The sequence below is a fragment of the Capra hircus genome, chromosome 3, assembly GCF_001704415.2.
Source record: "Capra hircus breed San Clemente chromosome 3, ASM170441v1, whole genome shotgun sequence".
In the NCBI taxonomy this organism is placed as follows: Eukaryota; Metazoa; Chordata; class Mammalia; order Artiodactyla; family Bovidae; genus Capra; species Capra hircus.
Window position 1 is genome coordinate 79,018,985 of NC_030810.1, and position 19,014 is coordinate 79,037,998.

A 19,014-nucleotide genomic window follows, 5' to 3' on the forward strand; every position below is an offset into this window, starting at 1 on the left:
TTGGATATAATTTGTTTGGATATAACTCTTGAGAATCCTAATGTATACTGAGTTCAGTGATAGAACATTAATAGAGCCACAGTATGTTTCTAACATATTGATTTTCATAATACGGATATTGCCAAATACCCTTAAATTTTCAGCAATGTTTTCTTTAAAATTACCCTTAGATTCTAGGAATATATGGCTTATTTAGTGAACTGGTTAACTCTTGAGATTTTTACTTATTCAGTGTTTTTTTTTTTTTTTTTTTCCACTAAGGAGCAAATTATAGAAGGAGTATATGGAGAATTTTGTCCACTTATAATTAGCCTTTTAAAAGCATAAAACAGGTTTAAAACCAATAAAAAGTAGGCTCACTATACTGATAAATTATAGGATAGAACATTTTACTAAAGTAAGTTTGACATATATCTGTAGATAAGTTAATATTATCAAACTGAAAATATTTGCAAACAGTAAGTATAGTACTTTTCAAGTAGCAATTGATGTCCTTGAAAACGAGTGAATAGTCCAGTAGACATAAAATTTAATAAAACATAATTCTAAGAGAAGGTATTTGAGGAAGCAACATACTCTGTTATTTTTCTCAGATGCTAAAGGATCTGTCATCCAAGCGCCAAATCGGGTTCCAGATGTCTTGACTGTAATTGGGCCTGTGATTTTCATCAGTTTGCCACAGGCTGAAAATAGAGTAATATAAACATGTTGGGTGAAAATGGCCAATGATTCCAACACACATATTTACACCAACAGCAAAGAAACGAATCCTAAAACAAAACAAAGAGAATTAATATCACTTATTCTAAATAAATGATCATTCATGTTGGGTGCTAGGATTTAACCATAATTTGAATCACAAGTAGTGGCTTTTCAGTGCTATAAATCCAAAGTGTGGAGTTTTAAAATGAGAAATTATTTCTATAATCTGGACAGAAATAAACGAAGAAAGTCATTTTACCAATTCAGCTGCTGTTTGTAAGTAGTCAGAAAAGTTAAAAACTATCCATGGACCTGTTTACCTGATCTTCAGCTCAGCTTCCCCTCACCTGACCCTCTCTCTTCATGCTTTTAGACTTTGGACTACCTTTATCAGCCAGAAAGAATTCTATAAGCTGACTTTCAGTTTCTACTGGTAAATGAGCAGCTCCTGTGAAAGTTGTTTTTATAGAATGTAATAATAACACTGTAATCACAGTCTGCCTGAATGAGGTAAAGTTTTGAAGGGTAAAATGCCTTTAGGTCTGGTAGAGCAGCCCTAAGCTTTAGTACAAGGGAAAAAAATCCCTCAAAAGTCAAGCCCTCAGACCCTGTCATCCCATGCCATGAAAGATACAGAGTATCAACTGATATAATAAATGATAAAAATTAATGACTTTGCTGAAAAATTATACTTTTTATCACTCTAGTTATAAATAAAATCTTAGGAAGAGCTTAGGCATCATAAGTGCTAAAGTCTAAATGAAAAAGGAACCCAGGCATTTTGTGAATTTTTTTTTTAACAGCAAAATTTAAAAGTAATTTATCATACACATTCTGAGTGTCTATCAATGTTGACTTTGGTCTAAACAAAGAAATATTTCCTATTATTTACACCACTTTTTCCTTTCTGTTCTTTTTTCCACTTAAAAAAATTGTTCTATATGGCCCATGCTGTTTATTCACCTCTACCTGTCTTTAGAATTGATAAAATTCTCCTTAGTACCTGTTGGTTCCTGTGTGTTTGGAAAGAAAAGAACATTTCCCCAAAGCAAATAAAGGGCAAAACTAATTGTAGCTTAGGGCTTATCTTGACTAATTTTTCTCTATGTATGTTAATCATAAGAATAATTTGTAATTGACAGAATAGTAAGGATGCAGCCAGAAAGATGATAAATGATAACATTATATTTTATTCTATTACTTCATTGATAACTACACAGTAAGTAATCTCCAGCTTTTTATAAAGTCTAAGCTGAAGATATTTCTTCTTTTTTTTTTTTTTGAGAAAACTAGATGTGATAGCATCGTTGTACATTTTATATGTGAGTTACTTTATAATTTCCCAAGACTGGATAAACTGAGCCAATCAGAAGTTGAGTGGCATTATTTATACTGAATAGCAAGATGGTTGGTTAAACCTATTAGCATGAACAGTATGTGAGTAAAACGTATCAGTTTGAACTAGAAAAAGGTAAATATATCCTGGGTTGTGCTTAGTCATGTCTGACTCTTTGCAACCCCATGGACTTTAGCCAGCCAGGGTCCTCTGTCCATGACATTTTCCAGTCAAGAATACTAGAGAGGGTTGTCATCTTCTACTCCAGGGGGTCTTCCTGACCAAGGGAATGGACTCAGGTCTCCTGCATTGCAGGTAGATTCTTTACCATGGCACCATGTGGGAAGCCCCAAAGGTATCCTGAAAGAGTACAAGTTGAATGTATTCTCTGAATGCACTCAATAACTGAAAGCTATGTAATCTTTAATGGTGGCTTACATAAATATTTGTAAATGCACAGATGATAAAAGTGCATGAAAATTTAAAGTATATGTACATTGAGATAGATAGAAAGACATCCCTTTTACTAAGAAAACACCACAAAGTAAAATATGTGGCTTCCTCCTTAGGTGTGAACAATAAATTATTTCTTTGAACAAAATAAAAATACCAAATGTAGGTGAAATATGAAAAGTAACTGACATAGATAATAGTGCTTTTATTGCCTTTATTTTGCAAGGTCTCATCAAAATGATGGTAAAGAAGTAAAAGTGGGGGCGGGGGTCAAAACAAAGAGAATGGTACAAAAGTGGTGAGAGGAGAAGAAATTTTTAACAAATTTCTAGAAGGCAGAAAGTGATGGAGAATGGTAATTAATTAAAGGTGTAGGATTAAATGAGATGCAATCATGTCTATGCAAAGAAGATAAGAGCTGAGGATGGAGCTGCTCTGCTTTGAAGAGAAGTAAGGGACTCCGCCTCTAAGAACACTGAAAATGGCAGTGCAGGAAGACCCTGAACTCGCCTTCTTCCATGGATACAGCAAATCCGCAACTACATGTGGAATAGTTCCAATGGAGGAGTATTCCCTTGGAAAGGGATCTGAAAGCTGAATGAACAGAGCCTCCGCAGCAAAGGGTAAGAGGACAGCATTGAGATGGGTAGAAGAGGCGGAGGTGGGCCTCTTGACAAGAGAAAAACAAAGCACCAGATTAAAAAGTTCATGGACCATAGGTGAAGAGGATCCACTTCCTGATCTTTCAGCATCTTCTGGAGATGTGTAAAGCAATTGGGATACTACCTGTGGACTGAGACACTGGTGGGAGCAATTTTGCAATCTCAGGCCACCTTGCTGAGGCCAGTACTGGTGGTTGCCATTTTGAAATTCTTCCTCTAACCTGTTAGTGCCAGTGGGTGCAGAGGAGGTGACTATTGCTGTTCATTCTAGCCATACACATACAATATTGAATTATAATTTAAAACATTAATATAGTTGCAAAAACTTAAAAATGGACATTAAAAAAGCAAAAGTCACATTTATATACTGCTTATTAAAAAATCATTCCCAGATTTTTATTTGCCTGCTTCCTTGCAGGTCTAAGAGGTAGCTGGAAATTGAAGATGCAAATAGTCTCCAGAATTGGAAGCTGTGAATCCTCTGCATTTTAATTTGATTTAAGGGCTGTAAACACTAGATTGAAATTATGTTCTCTAAACTTCTTGCCCTGTTTTACAATTAATAATGCAATCTCTCTCTCTACAGTTTTTTTTTATCTTAAAAAGGTAAAATCCATATTATGAATTTTAACATTCATCAGTCACTTCATATAGGTGTTAAGATAAGCTAGTAAGCAATAACATTGGTTAATACATTTGCAGGAGCTGTACTAAAAGGTACTGATCATGTGATTCCACTAGAATTGTTTTTTGTTTCAGAATAGTAAGTGATTATGACCTTGGAAGAATATGCAGCTATTGAATATCTATTCTCTATAGAAGGAATAATTAGATTAAAATGTCTTTAAAAATATCTTTCAAAGGTGAATAACATTATATGATCTTAAAAAGAACAAACAAAGAATCTCAGATGCCAGTTTAAATTAGTTCTGGAGATAGACCAATATAATATACCAAATATGAAATATAAATATAAAATAATGTTTACCCCCACAAACTTTATACCCAGAGGAAATGACCAAATGGTAACACAATCAGTAATAAATTATGATGATGTCAGACTGTTTTGATACTGAAAGCAAATAGAGATTTTGAAGTTACAAATTTTAATATAACATTTTAGATGGACAGACCATAAAGTGAAACCTCGAACTGGGGTTTTTAACCTGTCTTCTCAGCAAAATTGACCTGGTTGCTGTAGGTGGCCTCCAGTGCCTGGAGACTGAAATATAGCTTGGACAAAGCAAGAAGATGCCAAGCTCATATTTCCTTCAGCCATATGCATACTTTAGGTGTTAAGTTGTTTTCCGGGCTTAATGCTTTTTGGGACTAGGATACTCACTATGAATCTTATGAATCAGCATTTCTAGAAACTGATAACACTTCGGTGGTTTGGGGTATCTTGGCTTCTGAAGCATTTGGCTCTACCCCAGCGTTGTATCTATATGGCAAAGAGATACTGCTAAGCCTTATATTGTTTAGACCAGGAATTAAGAAAGAAATTACACCAGAGGTTAAAAGCTTCTAAACCTCAACTAAAAATGACTTTGCTTTCCCCTTGCAGCAGTAGGATTTTTCTCTGAAATATGATAGAGGGTGAAATAAAGAGTTATGATTGAAATGTGAAATAAGTTTTTTTAAACAACCATTTGCTGAGAATTTACTATGTACCAGGACTGTGCTAGATACTGAGGGTATAAGGTGAACAGGAAGACAAAATAGGTTCATAGGTTCTAGCTTCTCAAAATATGATTGTTTACATGCTATCCTTTCTGTTCCTCTTCTTTTCCTTTTTTGAATTCCACTGGCAAGGAAAGTTAAGTAGAATTTATCAGACCAAAACTATTTGGAGAAAAAAAGATGTAGCATTGAGTGCACTAAATATCTGTTGATGATAAATAAAATTTATAGAAATTCAGCCCTGGGTACTGAACTATATAATAATACTTCTTTCATTAACACAGGCTTCTTAGATACTAGAAATTTATCTCATTTTAAGCCACATTGACCTGTACTCTTCTTCAGAACATACCCATGAATATGGTCAAACATAGAAACAAGCAGATTCAACTAATCTCCCATGTTTTGTTCTCTGTAAAAAATGAAGGTGAGAGTCTTGAAAGGATAAGTTTAATGGAGTTATATTTCTTATTACGTCTAACAACACTTGATAAGGGTAGTGGTCTTATCTGTGTGAAAGTAACATATCTATTATCTAGTAAATCAATATAAATTTACAAACATTTGACTCTGGGAGATTTCAGTCAATAGGTTTATCAGTTAGATGAAAAGCATTTTCAAAATATGCCTGTGAAACTGTGTTAGCTCTGGTTTCAAATAAAAATGTTTCGTATCTAATCTGGCCAGGGAAGATCCTATGAACCCTTAAGAACTTTGTGTTTTGTGTACTTTGATTTTTCTCTGTATATCTTTCTGGTACCATTGTCTTTGTCTTTCTGGTACCATTTGGAATTTGAGCTCAGCCCACCACAAGTTTTAATCCCAAAGTGACAGCCTTTCAGTAAACCAGTTTTTGTAGTATTAATGTAAAAAGTACACTTGAAGTGAAGAATTTACTTTTGTTTTGTTGAACAAAGCTAGTGGAGGTGATAGAATTCCAGTTGAGCTATTCCAAATCCTAAAAGATAATGCTGTGAAAGTGTTGCACTCATATGCCAGCAAATCTGGAAAATTCAGCAGTGGCCACAGGACTGGAAAAGGTGTTTTCATCCCAGATTCAAAGAAAGGCAATCATAAAGAATGCTCAAACAACCATAAAATTGCACTCCTCTCACAGGCTAGCAAAGTAATGCTCAAAATTCTCCAAGCCAGGCTTCAACAGTATGTGAACCATGAACTTCCAGAATTTCAAGCTGGATTTAGAAAAAGCAGAGGAACCAGAGAGTTCCAGATGCCAAAGCCTTAAAGCTGTGGAAAATTCTTCAAGAGATGGGAATACCAGAGCTCCTTACTGCCTCCTGATAAATCTGTATGCAAGTCAAGAAGCAACAGTTAGAACTAGACATGAAACAACAGACTGGTTCCAAATTGGGAAAAGAATATGTCAAGTCTATATATTGTCACCCTGCTTATTTGACTTATATGGAGAGTACATCATGCGAAATGCTGGGCTGGATAAATCACAAGCTGGAATCAAGATTGCCTTGCGGGAGAAATATCAATAACCTCAGATATGCAGATGACACCATACTTATTGCAGAAAGTGAAGAAGAACTAAAGAGCCTCTTGAAAGTGAAAGAGGAGAGTGAAAAATTTGGCTTAAAACTCAACATTCGGAAAACTAAGATCATGGCATCTTGTCCCATTGCTCCATGGCAAATAGATGAGGAAACAGTGACAGACTTTATTTGGGGGGGCTCAAAAATTACCGCAGATGGTGACTGCATCCATGGAATTAAAAAACACTCCTTGAAAGAAAAATTAAGACCAACTTAGACAGCATATCAAAAGCAGAGACATTGCTTTGCCAACAAAGGTCAGTCTAGTCAAGGCTATGGTTTTTCCAGTAGTCATGTATGGATGTGAGAGTTGAACTATAAAGAAAGATGAGCATTTAAGAATTGATGCTTTTGAAATGTGGTATTGAGGAAGACTCTTGAAAGTCCCTTGGACTACAAGGGGATCCAACCAGTCCATCCTAAAGGAAATCAGTCCTAAATATTTATTGGAAGGACTGATGCTGAAGCTGAAACTCCAATACTTTGGCCACCTGATACGAAGAACTGACTCACTGGAAAACACCCTGATGCTGGGAAGGATTGAAGGCCGGAGGACAAGGGAATGACAGAGGATAAGATGGTTGGATGGCATCACCTTCACGATAGACATGAGTTTGAGTAAGCTCTGGGAACTGGTGATGGACAGGGAAGCCTGGCATGCTGTCATTCATGGGGTCACAAAGAGCTGGACCTGAATGAGCCACTGAACTGAGTTGAGAATGATGAGAAAGACAGTGATGAGAAAGACATAACCGCTCTGTTCTGGTGAAGCTTACATTTTGATGGGAAGAGTGAGAAAATAAATGAAAAATAAGCAACCTAGCCAATAGATCAGATAAGAATAAATTCAGTGTATATTTAAGTAGAGTAATTTGATAAAGAGGGACTGGGGAACTGCTTTAGATGGGTGGGTAGGGAATACCTTTCAAAGAAGGTGATGTTTAATTTGGGATCTAATTGACAAGGAGGAAGCTATGGATCCTTGAAGAGAGATATGTTTAGACTGTGAATCAACTAGAGGAAGGCAGGATTCTAAAGTAATTGGAAGCATGGTTTAAGAAATATGCCTGGATTTGAATCCTGATTTTATTACTCACTCCCTGGGGGTCTTGAACAGTTGGTAACTTCTCAGTGTCTGGTGGGTAACAGCAGTAACAATACCTAACTCAAACAGTTATTGGGAGAATTATATAAAAATATATGCCAAGTGTTTTGATTAGTGTTTGATATACAGTTAATTAATAAATATTAGCCATTATTATAGTTCAATAAATCTTAGCTATTATTATTGTCCATGCAAAGGAACTGAATTTGAATATGCTTGAGAGTTAAAAGGAAAACTGAATTAAAAATGAAAAAGGCCAGTGTATCTGGAGAAAACTTGAAAAGTAGATGGTGAGGTTGTAGTAGTGAATAGAATAAAGCTTTGCAAAATCACAGTACATATTTGAATTTTATTCTAGGTGTAATGGAAAGCTATCAGAGGATTTTAACAAAATGAGAAAGTGACAAAATGTGAGTTGTATTTAAAAAAGATCACTCTAGCTATATGTAGAAAATTAATTGTAGAGGAGATATAGGCAAACATTGAAAGTTATCACATTGGGCAGATGAGAGATAATGAAAGTGGTAATGAAGACTGGATGAAGCACAAGCTGGAACCAAGATTGTTGGGAGAAATATCAATAACTTCAGATATGCAGATGACACAACTCTTATGGCAGAAAGTGAAGAACTAAAGAGCCTCTTGATGAAAGTGAAAGAGGAGAGTGAAAAAGTTGGCTTAAAACTTAACACTCAGAAAACTAAGATCATGGCATCTGGTCCCATCACTTCATGGCAAATAGATGGGGAAACAGTGGAAACAGTGACAGACTTTGTTTTGGGGCTCTAAAATGACTGCAGATGGTGACTGCAGCCATGAAATCAAAAGATGCTTACTCCTTGGAAGAAAAGTTATGGCCAGCCTAGACACTTTATTAAAAAGCAGAAACATTACTTTGCCAACAAAGTAATGTCTAGTCAAAGCTGTTTTTTCCAGTAGTCATGTATGAATGTGAGAGTTGAAATATAAAGAAAGCTGAGCATGGAAGAATTGCTGCTGTTGAACTGTGGTGTTGGAGAAGACTCTCGAGAGTCCCTTGGACAGCAAGGAGATCCAACCAGTTCATCCTAAAGGAAATCAGTCCTGAATATTCATTGCAAGGACTGATGATGAAGCTGAAACTCCAATATTTGGGCCACCTGATGCGAGGAACTGACTTATTGGAAAAGACCCTAATTCTGGGAAAGCTTGAAGGCGGGAGGAGAAGGGATGACAGAGGACAAAATGGTTGGATGACATCACTGACTCAATGGACATGAGTTTCAATAAACTGTGGATGTTGGTGATGGACAGGGAGGCCTGGTGTGCTCTAATCCATCAGGTCACAAGGAGTCAGACATGACTGAGCAACTGAACTGAATGAAGATGGAGAAAAGTAGATATATTTGGGTTATAAATATTTTTTTCTTTCTTGGATAAAGTCAGTGGGACCAGGCTTTGGATTAGATGTTAGAGTATGAAGTAGAAAGAGAAAGAAAATCTTAAATTGAAAAATAATTGAGATATTGACTTGTTCAGATGTTCAGATTATAGGGTCATTTACTCAGATTAAATGCTCAGGAACGAATGGGTTTAGAAACAAAACTCAAGAATACTGTATGAATTATTTTACGTTGCTTCATGACTATTATCCTTACCAGTAGAGAGGCAGAGATGACAGTATACAAATCTAGATAGCGGACACCCTTCTGAGACAATGTTCAGAGTCTTCAGCACATTGATGTTAGTGGAAGCCAGAGCCTTGACGAGAGGGCACACACAAAGAAGAGGAAAGCATATAGAACAGAATTCTGGGACATCACAGTATTTATAGCACCCAGTAAAGGAGCTGAATAAGAAGCTATGAATGCAATAGGGAAAATAGTGTAGTATTAAGAAATCCTAAAGAAGAACATGTTTTAGGAAGGATGAATTACTGACCTCATGGGAATACAGAGATTGTTCAGAAATAATCAAAGAAATGATCATGGAATTTGGCAGCAAGAAGTCATTCATGATTAAAAGAATCAGGTGAAGAGAATGTTGAGATCAGAAGCTGAGTTAGAGTTGGTTTTGAAAAGACTAAACTAAAGCAGGAGCTATAAAAGATTATTTTAACTAAGAAGCAGAGAAAAGAGGGTGGAGAAATATGAGGTTGTGGGAAAATTTAGTTACTCTAACATCTTGTGCTGATGTTACTCTTGTTGCTTAATAAAGATTTGTTTGCCTTTATAAATAATCTAGTAGAGAGGGAGAAACTGATAATACAAATGGAAAAAATGAATTTCATAAGCAGATGATAGATGGTGATTGCAGCCATGAAATTAAAAGACGCTTACTCCTTGGAAGGAAAGTTATGACCAATCTAGACAGCATATTAAAAAGCAGAGACATTACTTTGCCAGCAAAGGTCCATCTAGTCAAGACTGTGGTTTTTCCAGTGGTCATGTATGGATGTGTGAATTGGACTATAAAGAAAGCTGAGTGCAGAAGAATTGATGCTTTTGAACTGTGGTGTTGGAGAAGACTCTTGAGAGTCCCTTGGATAGTATGGCGATTCAACCAGTTCATCCTAAGGGAGATCAGTCCTGGGTGTTCATTGGAAGGACTGATGTTGAAGCTGACATTCCAGTACTTTGGCCACCTGATGCGAAGAGCTGACTCATTTGAAAAGACCCTGATGCTGGGAAAGATTGCGAGCAGGAGGAGAAGGGGACGACAGGGGATAAGATAGCTGGGTGGCATTACCAACTCAATGGATATGGGTTTGGGTGGACTCTGGGAGTCGGTGATGGACAGGGAGGCCTGTCATGCTGCGGTTCGTGGGGTCGCAAAGAGTCGGACATGACTGAGCGACTAAACTGAACACTGAACTATCTTTTTATGGTTTTGTTTTTGTTTGTCTCTCTGTTTTTACTTCCACAGTTTCTCAGGAAATGTTCTTTGTGCAGTGTATTTCATCCAGGTTAGAATCGTGAGGTGAGTGATAGGAGATCGGTTTCTGAGTCATAATATTAAATCATCATATAATATTGGATTATGTACTTATTCTCTAGGATGGAGTTTTCTCATCTCTGAGATGTAAGTTCTGAAGCTTAACATTTTGTTACTCTAAGGGGACATGTAATGGATAGAAGCTTATTTTAGAAATAGTTATTAGATTCCTAAGCCAAAGTTCATCTTGTCAAGTGAAATTAATAACTTAGAATTATAGGAATGTATAAAAACTGGCCACTTTTTTAGTTATAATTTGTGGTAGTATTAAGTAAACACAGGTATTCTCATTCTGACTGAGCACAGAAGTTACAAAGTAAAATAAGAAAAAAAAAGTCATTTCTGTTTCTTGATTCCCTCAAACTGGCTTTTGCTCAAATAAACATTATTTTTCCTACTTTTCTCTCACTTCCTAAGAGAACAAAGGAAGCCAGACAGAAAGGATAATTTCCCCAAATGCCTGAAAGATAAATGTTCCTGCAAAAATGATTGGCATAGAAGGAAGTTACAAGTCTTGCTTCATTGATTCTCTCCTGCTGTGCTCTTCTGTTTGCTGTGGGACACACGAAAATATTAACATTTTATACTGTTCTACATATGCATGGTTGTATGTTCAGAAAATATACTGAATGGGCAGTTGAAAAGAGTAACCATTTTAATACTCTGAGGATTTTGAGACATTAATTTTTTTATGATCAGTTGCAATCTATATTTATCAGTAAGTAGTTCAGGAAAAGATATCATTTGGGATTCCACAGGAAGATCAGTTGTTTGGATCAATGAAGCGTAAAAACCATCTGTCTTTTTGTTTATTTCTTTAATATATAATTGTACTTTGTAATATCCTGGACTAGTAGCTCAGGCTTTGAATCCTAAGGCCATCACCATATAAATAAATGAAGTGGCAAATATGTTTATGACTGAATGTTATTTCTTTTTACTTAAGGCTGTTGGAGAACTCATGTAGGAAGAAGTAGATATGATTTGATCTTTGAAGTCTGTTTATTAAAGCTGCTTAGGTTTGTCTCCATCATATATTGGATAGTAAAATCTGTTTATATTTATATTATTTAACCTTTTATTTACATGTCTAATCTCACCAACTGTGCTGCTGAAGGAAAGTTGGGGGATAAGAATGGACATATAAATGCTATATTGCATGGCTTAGAATGAGTTTTCAGTGGGTGTCTGGTAAATGGGATCAAGAATAACATGTCTCTAAATACCTCCACTATCCAAAATTAACAGAATTTTACTCTTAAATTATTTTAAAAACTGCCTGAACTTTTTCTGAGCTAAAACTTATATTATGCATGCATCTTTAAGGAGAAACCGATTTAATATCCAAACTAAATGGAGTAGAATTGTATCCTGAAAACCAGTAATTTGGAAATTCACACTTGCCTCTGAAAAACACAGGTTTTATATTATTAAAAGGCTTATAATTTAGTTGCAATCTAGAAAAATGTAGGACATAGAAAAGAAAAATAATAAAAAATTTATGGTAGAACAAAATATATAAAGTACTCCCAAAATGTCCTAAAATCACTAGGACCTCAGGGTTCCAGAATAATGAATTATAAAGTTCATGGACACTAGAGAAGTAGCATTTTATATTGTAATTTTAAATTTTAGGAAGAATCAGTTCAGTTCAGTCACTCATTCAAGTCTGACTCTTTGCAACCCCATGGACTGCAGCATGCCAGGCTTCCCTATCCATCACCAATTCCCAGAGTTTACTCAAACTCATGTCCTTTGAGTCCTTGATGCCATCCAACAATCTCATCCTCTGCCGTCCCCATCTCCTCCCACCTTCAAATTTCCCAGCATCAGAGTCTCTTCCAGTGAGTCAGTTCTTTGCATCAGGTAGCCCAACTATTGGAGTTTCAGCTTCAGCATCTGTCCTTCCAATGAATATTCAGGACTGATTTCCTTTAGGATTGATGGTTGGATCTCCTTGCAGTCCAAAGGACTCTTAAAAGTCTTCTCCAAAACCACAGTTCAAAAGCATCATTTCTTCAGCACTCAGCTTTCTTTGTAGTCCAACTCTCACATCCATACATGACTACTGGAAAAACTGTAGCTTTGACTAGACAGACCTTTGTTGACAAAGTAATGTCTTTGTTTTTTAATATACTGTCTAGGTTGGTCAGCTTTTCTTCCAAGGAGGAAACGTCTTTTAATTTTATGGCTGCAGTTACCATCTGCAGTAATTTTGGAGCCCCCCACCACCACCAAAGTAAAATCTCTCACTGTTTCCATTGTTTCCCTGTCTATTTGCCATGAAGTGATGGGACCAGATGCCATGATCTTAGTTTCTGAATGTTGAGTTTTAAGCCAAGTTTTTCACTCTTCTCTTTCACTTAGGAAGAATAGGACTTAGGAAGTGCTATTCTTCACAGTGAAAAGTGCTATTCTTCACTTGGGAAGAATAGGACTCCTTAATAAATGTGAAAGTGAAATCACTCAGTCGTGTCTTACTCTTTGCGACCCCATGGGCTGTAGCCTATCAGGAACCTCCATCCATTGGATTTTCCAGGCAAGAGTACTGGAGTGGATCACCATTTCCTTCTCCAGGGAATCTTCCCAACCCAGGGCTCAAACCAGGATCTCCCACATTGTAGGCAGATGCTTTACTGTCTGAGCCACCAGAGAAGTTCTCAATTTAATTTGAGGAGGTATTCTTATAAATTTATTCCATTAAATCTCCAACTTAAATCTCAGGCACAGTTTGACTTTTCTGTTAATTCTTCCTTTCACTGAGGATTTTTACTATCTTTTGCTTTAAGTGGTAACTAGAGCCAAATACCAGGTATTCTGAATGAAATACTGCATTGCTCTTAAGAGAACAGGTTGAAAAAAAAACCAAGACTAAAAAAAAGGTTGTGTTTTTGTTGTCTTTTTTCCCCCCAAAATAGTATTTTATAGTTGACGTACACTGATTTATTTCTTGAAAGCAACATAAAGCTTTTTATTTTAAAAATAGTATTTGCTCTCAGAGCCTTTATAGACACTAATTTTTACCTATTATGTTTCAGATATTTTATCATACTGTATATAGATTCAACTGAAACAAGACACAGATGATTCCTGACTTCTCAGTGCAGGGATAACTCCATAAGGTAGTCGAGATTAAAGAAAAGCAAATGGGCATTTTGTGTAAAATATCTGAAGTGCCATGGGCAAGAGGGGTGGGGGCATGTGGGAGACTATGCTAAGGGAATTCATCCATGTTAAGGAGCAACCAGAGAAGTCTCCATAGAAAAGTTGGTATCTGGTCTAAAATTAAAAAGCAAGCTTCAAATTTAAATAAGTAAGATGGAGAGGAAATTCAGAGTCCAGGAGGTGAAGAAGCATGCAAGATTGAGAAATTGAAAAGATTAGAATGACTAATGCTTAGAGTGAGTACATGATGAGAATTGGAGAGAAAATGCAGAGTGAGACAGAATCCATGTCATTGAAACACACCATGAACAGCTATTTAGATTTAATTTTAAAGGAAAATCACTTAAACATGGTGTGATAGAATTAGATTTGCATTTCAAAAAGAGTATAAATATGTATTTGTGGTGGAGCAGGAATGACTTCAGGTAAGGGGAGTGCTTCGGAGGTCTTTGTAATATTCCATCTGAGTGGTGATGAATGGTGTTCTGGATTAGGGTGGTGGAAGTGTGGATGCAAAGAGGTGGTTTTGAGAAATCCGTGAGGGAGAGGTAAAGATGTGGTAATTGTGTGCAAGTGAAGTGAAGGGAAGAATAAAAAATGACTCTGACTTCATTCTACAGCAATTGGGTTCTATTTACTGGGTTAAATGTACTGTGATATCCTGAGCATTTCTCTGTTACTAAAGTGAAAGTGAAAGTTGCTCATTTGTGTCCAACTCTTTGCAACCCCATAGACTATACAGTCCATGGAATTCTCCAGGCCAGAATATGGGCTTGGGTAGCCTTTTCATTCTGCAGGGGATCTTCCCAACCCAGGGATCAAACCCAGGTCTCCTGCAATGCAGATTCTTTACCAGCTGAGCCACAAGGGAAGCCCATTGTGGCTCTTTTATTATGTACCCAACAAAAGATACCATGTGTGAGAAAGAAATCTCCATCTTTGAACACAGAAGGATTTGGGATTAGAGTTGCTGCCTCCAACATGTACTTTTGGCAAATTTAAGCTGAGTATCTGTTCCATAAATTGCTAGTAATAATACCCGACCCACAGTTCTTGCAGCAGTTATGACTAACATACATAAAAAAGCTGGCAGTGTGTCTGTCAAGCAGTAGGCTCTCAGCATTGCTGCAGTTGTCTGCCTATGTGTTTATTCCCCATGATAATGCAAGCTTCTTGGCAGTAGAAGGACACTGCCTGCTACTCACCTTTGTATCCCAAATACCTGGTTAAGTGCCAGTACACACTGAAGATTAATAAACATTTATTGAATGTACAAATAAGATTATTGTCACAAAGACAATTTGGTTTTTCTTTTACAACTAATTTGGTGTAAACATGATAAAGATTGTAACCGAAGTTGAATTTACTTACAATTTCAAGTTTCTAACGCTATTACTTCTATTAAACATCAAGGCTCAGAACTGTTCCTGTAATAGAAGGGTGTATCTTGTACTTCACTAGATGGAACCAAACCATTGCCCTAAAATAGAACTAACATAAGGAAGTGGGAGGGGAGTGTAAAGGGCTGGAAAGTCAGAAAGCCTGATTATAATCTACATTAGATTTCTATTGGTGATCTCAGGGGTTGTGCAAGAGCATTAACTGTGCTTTTCCAGTTAGATTCTCACAGGCATATAATTATAGTTTGCAGGCCTTGGAATGTGATATGATTTAATTAAGCACAGGGGACTTTATTGAGTCCCTCACAGGAGAATATTAAGTACTTAGGAAACAGCATTACTGGACCTTATTCAGGCCACTAGGGTGCATTGCTGTTGAAGCTTTTTTTTTTTTCTTCTAATTTTTATTTTCTCTAAAACTTTAATTCCCTAGAAGAAATAAGCTGAATGGTGCCCTAGTGGTCTCAGTGACTTATGATTCCTCCTCACGACCTCACTAAGTTAAACTTTGCAGGCAATGATACGTTTGTTTTTTAGTTTCTTAAAATTCATGTGACATACACTGATATTTTCCCTAAAAACAATCAACTGCAAAGGTGAGTGGAAATGTATTCCTCATAGTTTCAGTTTTATTTTCTTTCACCAGTCCATTTTTACACTCTATTAATTGCCTGTTGTGTGTTAAGGCTTTTGTGAAGAACAAAGATGTCACTGATGGATAAGCCTTCTTGCTCCTGTTACTATATTGCTGATATCATAATTATTCAGTATCCCACTCTACATCTGAGCACCATAGTAGCTGGATTTTAGACCTTTTTGGAACACCAAACTCCTGATATGTTTGTTTTTTCCCCTCTACATTTACTGTGAATGATCCTAATTTTATTTAACATCTATTTTCTGAGTCTGTATGTTTTAATATTTTGATATTCAGGCACTTCTTTATGAGATACTGCTGGGTAGGCAGCTTAAAGTTTTCACAGAGATAAGTTGGTCCAATCTGTACAAATTTTCAGGGATTACACAAAATAAGTAAAGTGTTACTCAAATTATAACTTAGTGTTACACAAAGTTTTATATATATATATATATTTGTATTTTCTGATGTAAATATATGTACCTAACCAAGTGCTTCCATTGAAATTGGAGTAATTCTTTTTCTAATGAAAACATATGAAGACTTTTTTAGGAACCAGTGTGACTCTCACAGTGTCAGGGCTGTCTCTCTCTACCTGGAAATGTTTTCTGTATTGTAATTAAGCCAATAGCAAACCTCTTTGCTCATAGAGTCTCAGTAAATGGTTTTGATGAATTGGCATAAACATGACGTGATGGTGAAAAGTACCCAAATGTCCTAAACCATTCTTGGGACAAAAGGGAACGCATGTAAGAATTAAAGATTTTAAAATTTAAAAAAAATAAAAAATTAAAAAATAAAAAATAAAAAATAAAAAATAAAAAATAAAATAAAGTGAGACTAGAAAAAAAAAAATAAATGAGTTAGAATCATTGGTTGTGGCATTGGCCTCTTTGTTAAGTGAATGGGGATCTGAGGGCTACCGATAATCTAAACTGAAGTACTTGTGATGTGAGAACTATTTTCAGTATTTTGTAAGGTCATATCAATTAATCAAAGAGCATTCATCTTATTAAATAAAAAAGTAAATACTAATGTTACTGCTATTTGATATCTATATTTGCTGGGCTGGATGAAGCACAAGCTGGAATCAAGATTGCTGGGGGAAATATCAATAACCTCAGATATGCAGATGACACCACTCTTATGGCAGAAAGTGAAGAAGAACTAAAGAGCCTCTTGATGAAAGTGAAAGAGGAGAGAGAAAAAGTTGGCTTAAAGCTCAACATTCAGAAAACAAAGATCATGGCATTCAGTCCCATCACTTCATGGCAAATAGATGGGGAAACAGTGGAAACAGTGTCAGACTTCATTTTTTGGGGCTCCAAAATGACTGCAGATGGTGACTGCAGCCATGAAATTAAAAGATGCTTCTTCCTTGGAAGAAAAGTTATGACCAACCTGGACAGCATATTGAAAAGCAGAGACATTACTTTGCCAACAAAGGTCCATCTAGTCAAGGCTATGGTTTTTCCAGTAGTCATGTATGGATGTGAGAGTTGGACTGCAAAGAAAGCTGAGTGCTGAAGAATTGATGCTTTTGGACTGTGGTGTTGGAGAAGACTCTTGAGAGTCCCTTGGACTGCAAGGAGATCCAATCATTCCATCCTAAAGGAAATCAGTCCTGAATATTCATTGGAAGGACTGATGCTGAAGCTCAAACTCCAATACTTTGGCCACCTGATGTGAAGAGCTGACTCATTTGAAAAGACCTTCATGCTGGGAAAAAACTGAAGGCAGGGGGAGGAGGGGATGACAGAGGATGAGATGGTTGGATGGCATTACTGACTCAATGGACATGAGTTTGAGTAAACTCAGGGAGTGGATGATGGACAGAGAGGCCTGGCATGCTGCAGTCCTTGGGGTCGCAGAGTTGGATACGACTGAGTGACTGAACTGAACTGATAATATATTGGTTGCTAGATTGTATAGTTTTGATTAGGTAAAATAAAAATAGAATAGCATGTTTTCATGTTTTTTTACTTGTTTTTCATTACCTAGATACAGTTTTGGTTCAACAAACTTTTTGTTGTAGTTACCAAAAACATGTTAACTAATTAATACAATTTATTTGACACATTCTTTTAAACTTGTGGTCCATGGTGGAAAATTAGTTAAAATGAATCTTTGACATATATTGCTGATCACAGTCCTGAGGCCTAAGGACACCATAGAGACATTATCCATGTTTCAGTAAGGAGAAATATGTTGAATTTGTGTCTGCATAGATTAACCCTTTTTGTCCCAAATATAATTTTTAATATTGGGGGTGATTCTGTGTCAGAAGTTATATGTGGATTAGAAAAAACAAACAGGGTTGAGAAAGAGCTGAGAGGAGTGTAGAATTACCTAACTGTAGCAGAAATTTTTTCCAGCTCAGTAAACTCAGAGTATATGTCAGAAGTAAGTAAGTAAGTGTTAGTCACTCAGTCATGCCAGACTCTTTGTGACCCCATGGGATGCAGCCCACCAGGCTCCTCTGTCCATGAGATTTTCCAGGCAAGGATACTGGAGTGGGTTGCCATTTCCTTCTCCAGGGATCTTCCCAACCCAGGGATCGAACCCAGGTCTCCTGCACTACAAGCAGGTTCTTTATCGAGTGAGCTACAAGGGAAGCCGTATATGTCAGAAGTAAAGTTCACTTCTAAAGTATAGCAAATCCCAAGAGTTTGCTGTGTTAATCCTTCAAAAACATAACTTGGCACACTCCAAGGTGATGACTAGGTGTAGAGTGTTTCTGTTGCTTGTCTTTTTTTTTTTTTTTTGCAGAATCCATTTGTGCTAAGTAGGTGCCTGGACTTAGCATACAAAACCAGTGGCTTGGGTTTATTGTAAAATGGTAGGAATGACAGAGTGAATTGAAATACAAGGTCTTTAATGGTTCACCAACAACAAATGGACCTCTTCCACATCAAACTGAAGCCCTACATAGACCAGTCCTATGTACCGTCATTTACAGAAAATCTTTACCCAGATGTTTTATGGGCTAAATAAATATGCATTTGGATACTTCTTTGAACCACTAAAGTAACTTAGATATTGAGAGCCCTCAAAGAATTCTTCATTTGGGATTTTTTTCTTGTTTGGTGCAGACATTGTTTAGCAAGCTATGAAATCAATCTGTACATAGAACTAAAAGTATTTCTTGATTAAAAAAAGATTAAAATATAACAGCAGAATTTATGTCAGTAATGTTTACCTATTTTCCATTAGCAGTAAACCCCACAGTTTGAATTATAAAAGCAAACCATATAAAGGAGTTTTTAAGTGTTGTATTAAATGACTTTTCCCGTGCTTAGTCTTAGTCAGTCCTGTCCATCTTGACACAAATATGTGGCTGAA

General features: G+C 36.4%; 1 protein-coding gene across 2 annotated transcripts in view; it reads right to left on the reverse strand.

Annotated features, from left to right (window-relative positions):
- Positions 1-19,014, reverse strand: part of OLFM3 (olfactomedin 3) — a 225,502-nt gene that overhangs the window by 3,635 nt on the left and 202,853 nt on the right. For both annotated transcript variants that reach the window (XM_005678030.3, XM_005678029.3), the window contains exon 5: positions 577-683. In XM_005678030.3, the coding sequence (XP_005678087.2) occupies positions 577-683 (107 nt within the window). The remainder of the gene's footprint in view (positions 1-576; positions 684-19,014) is intronic.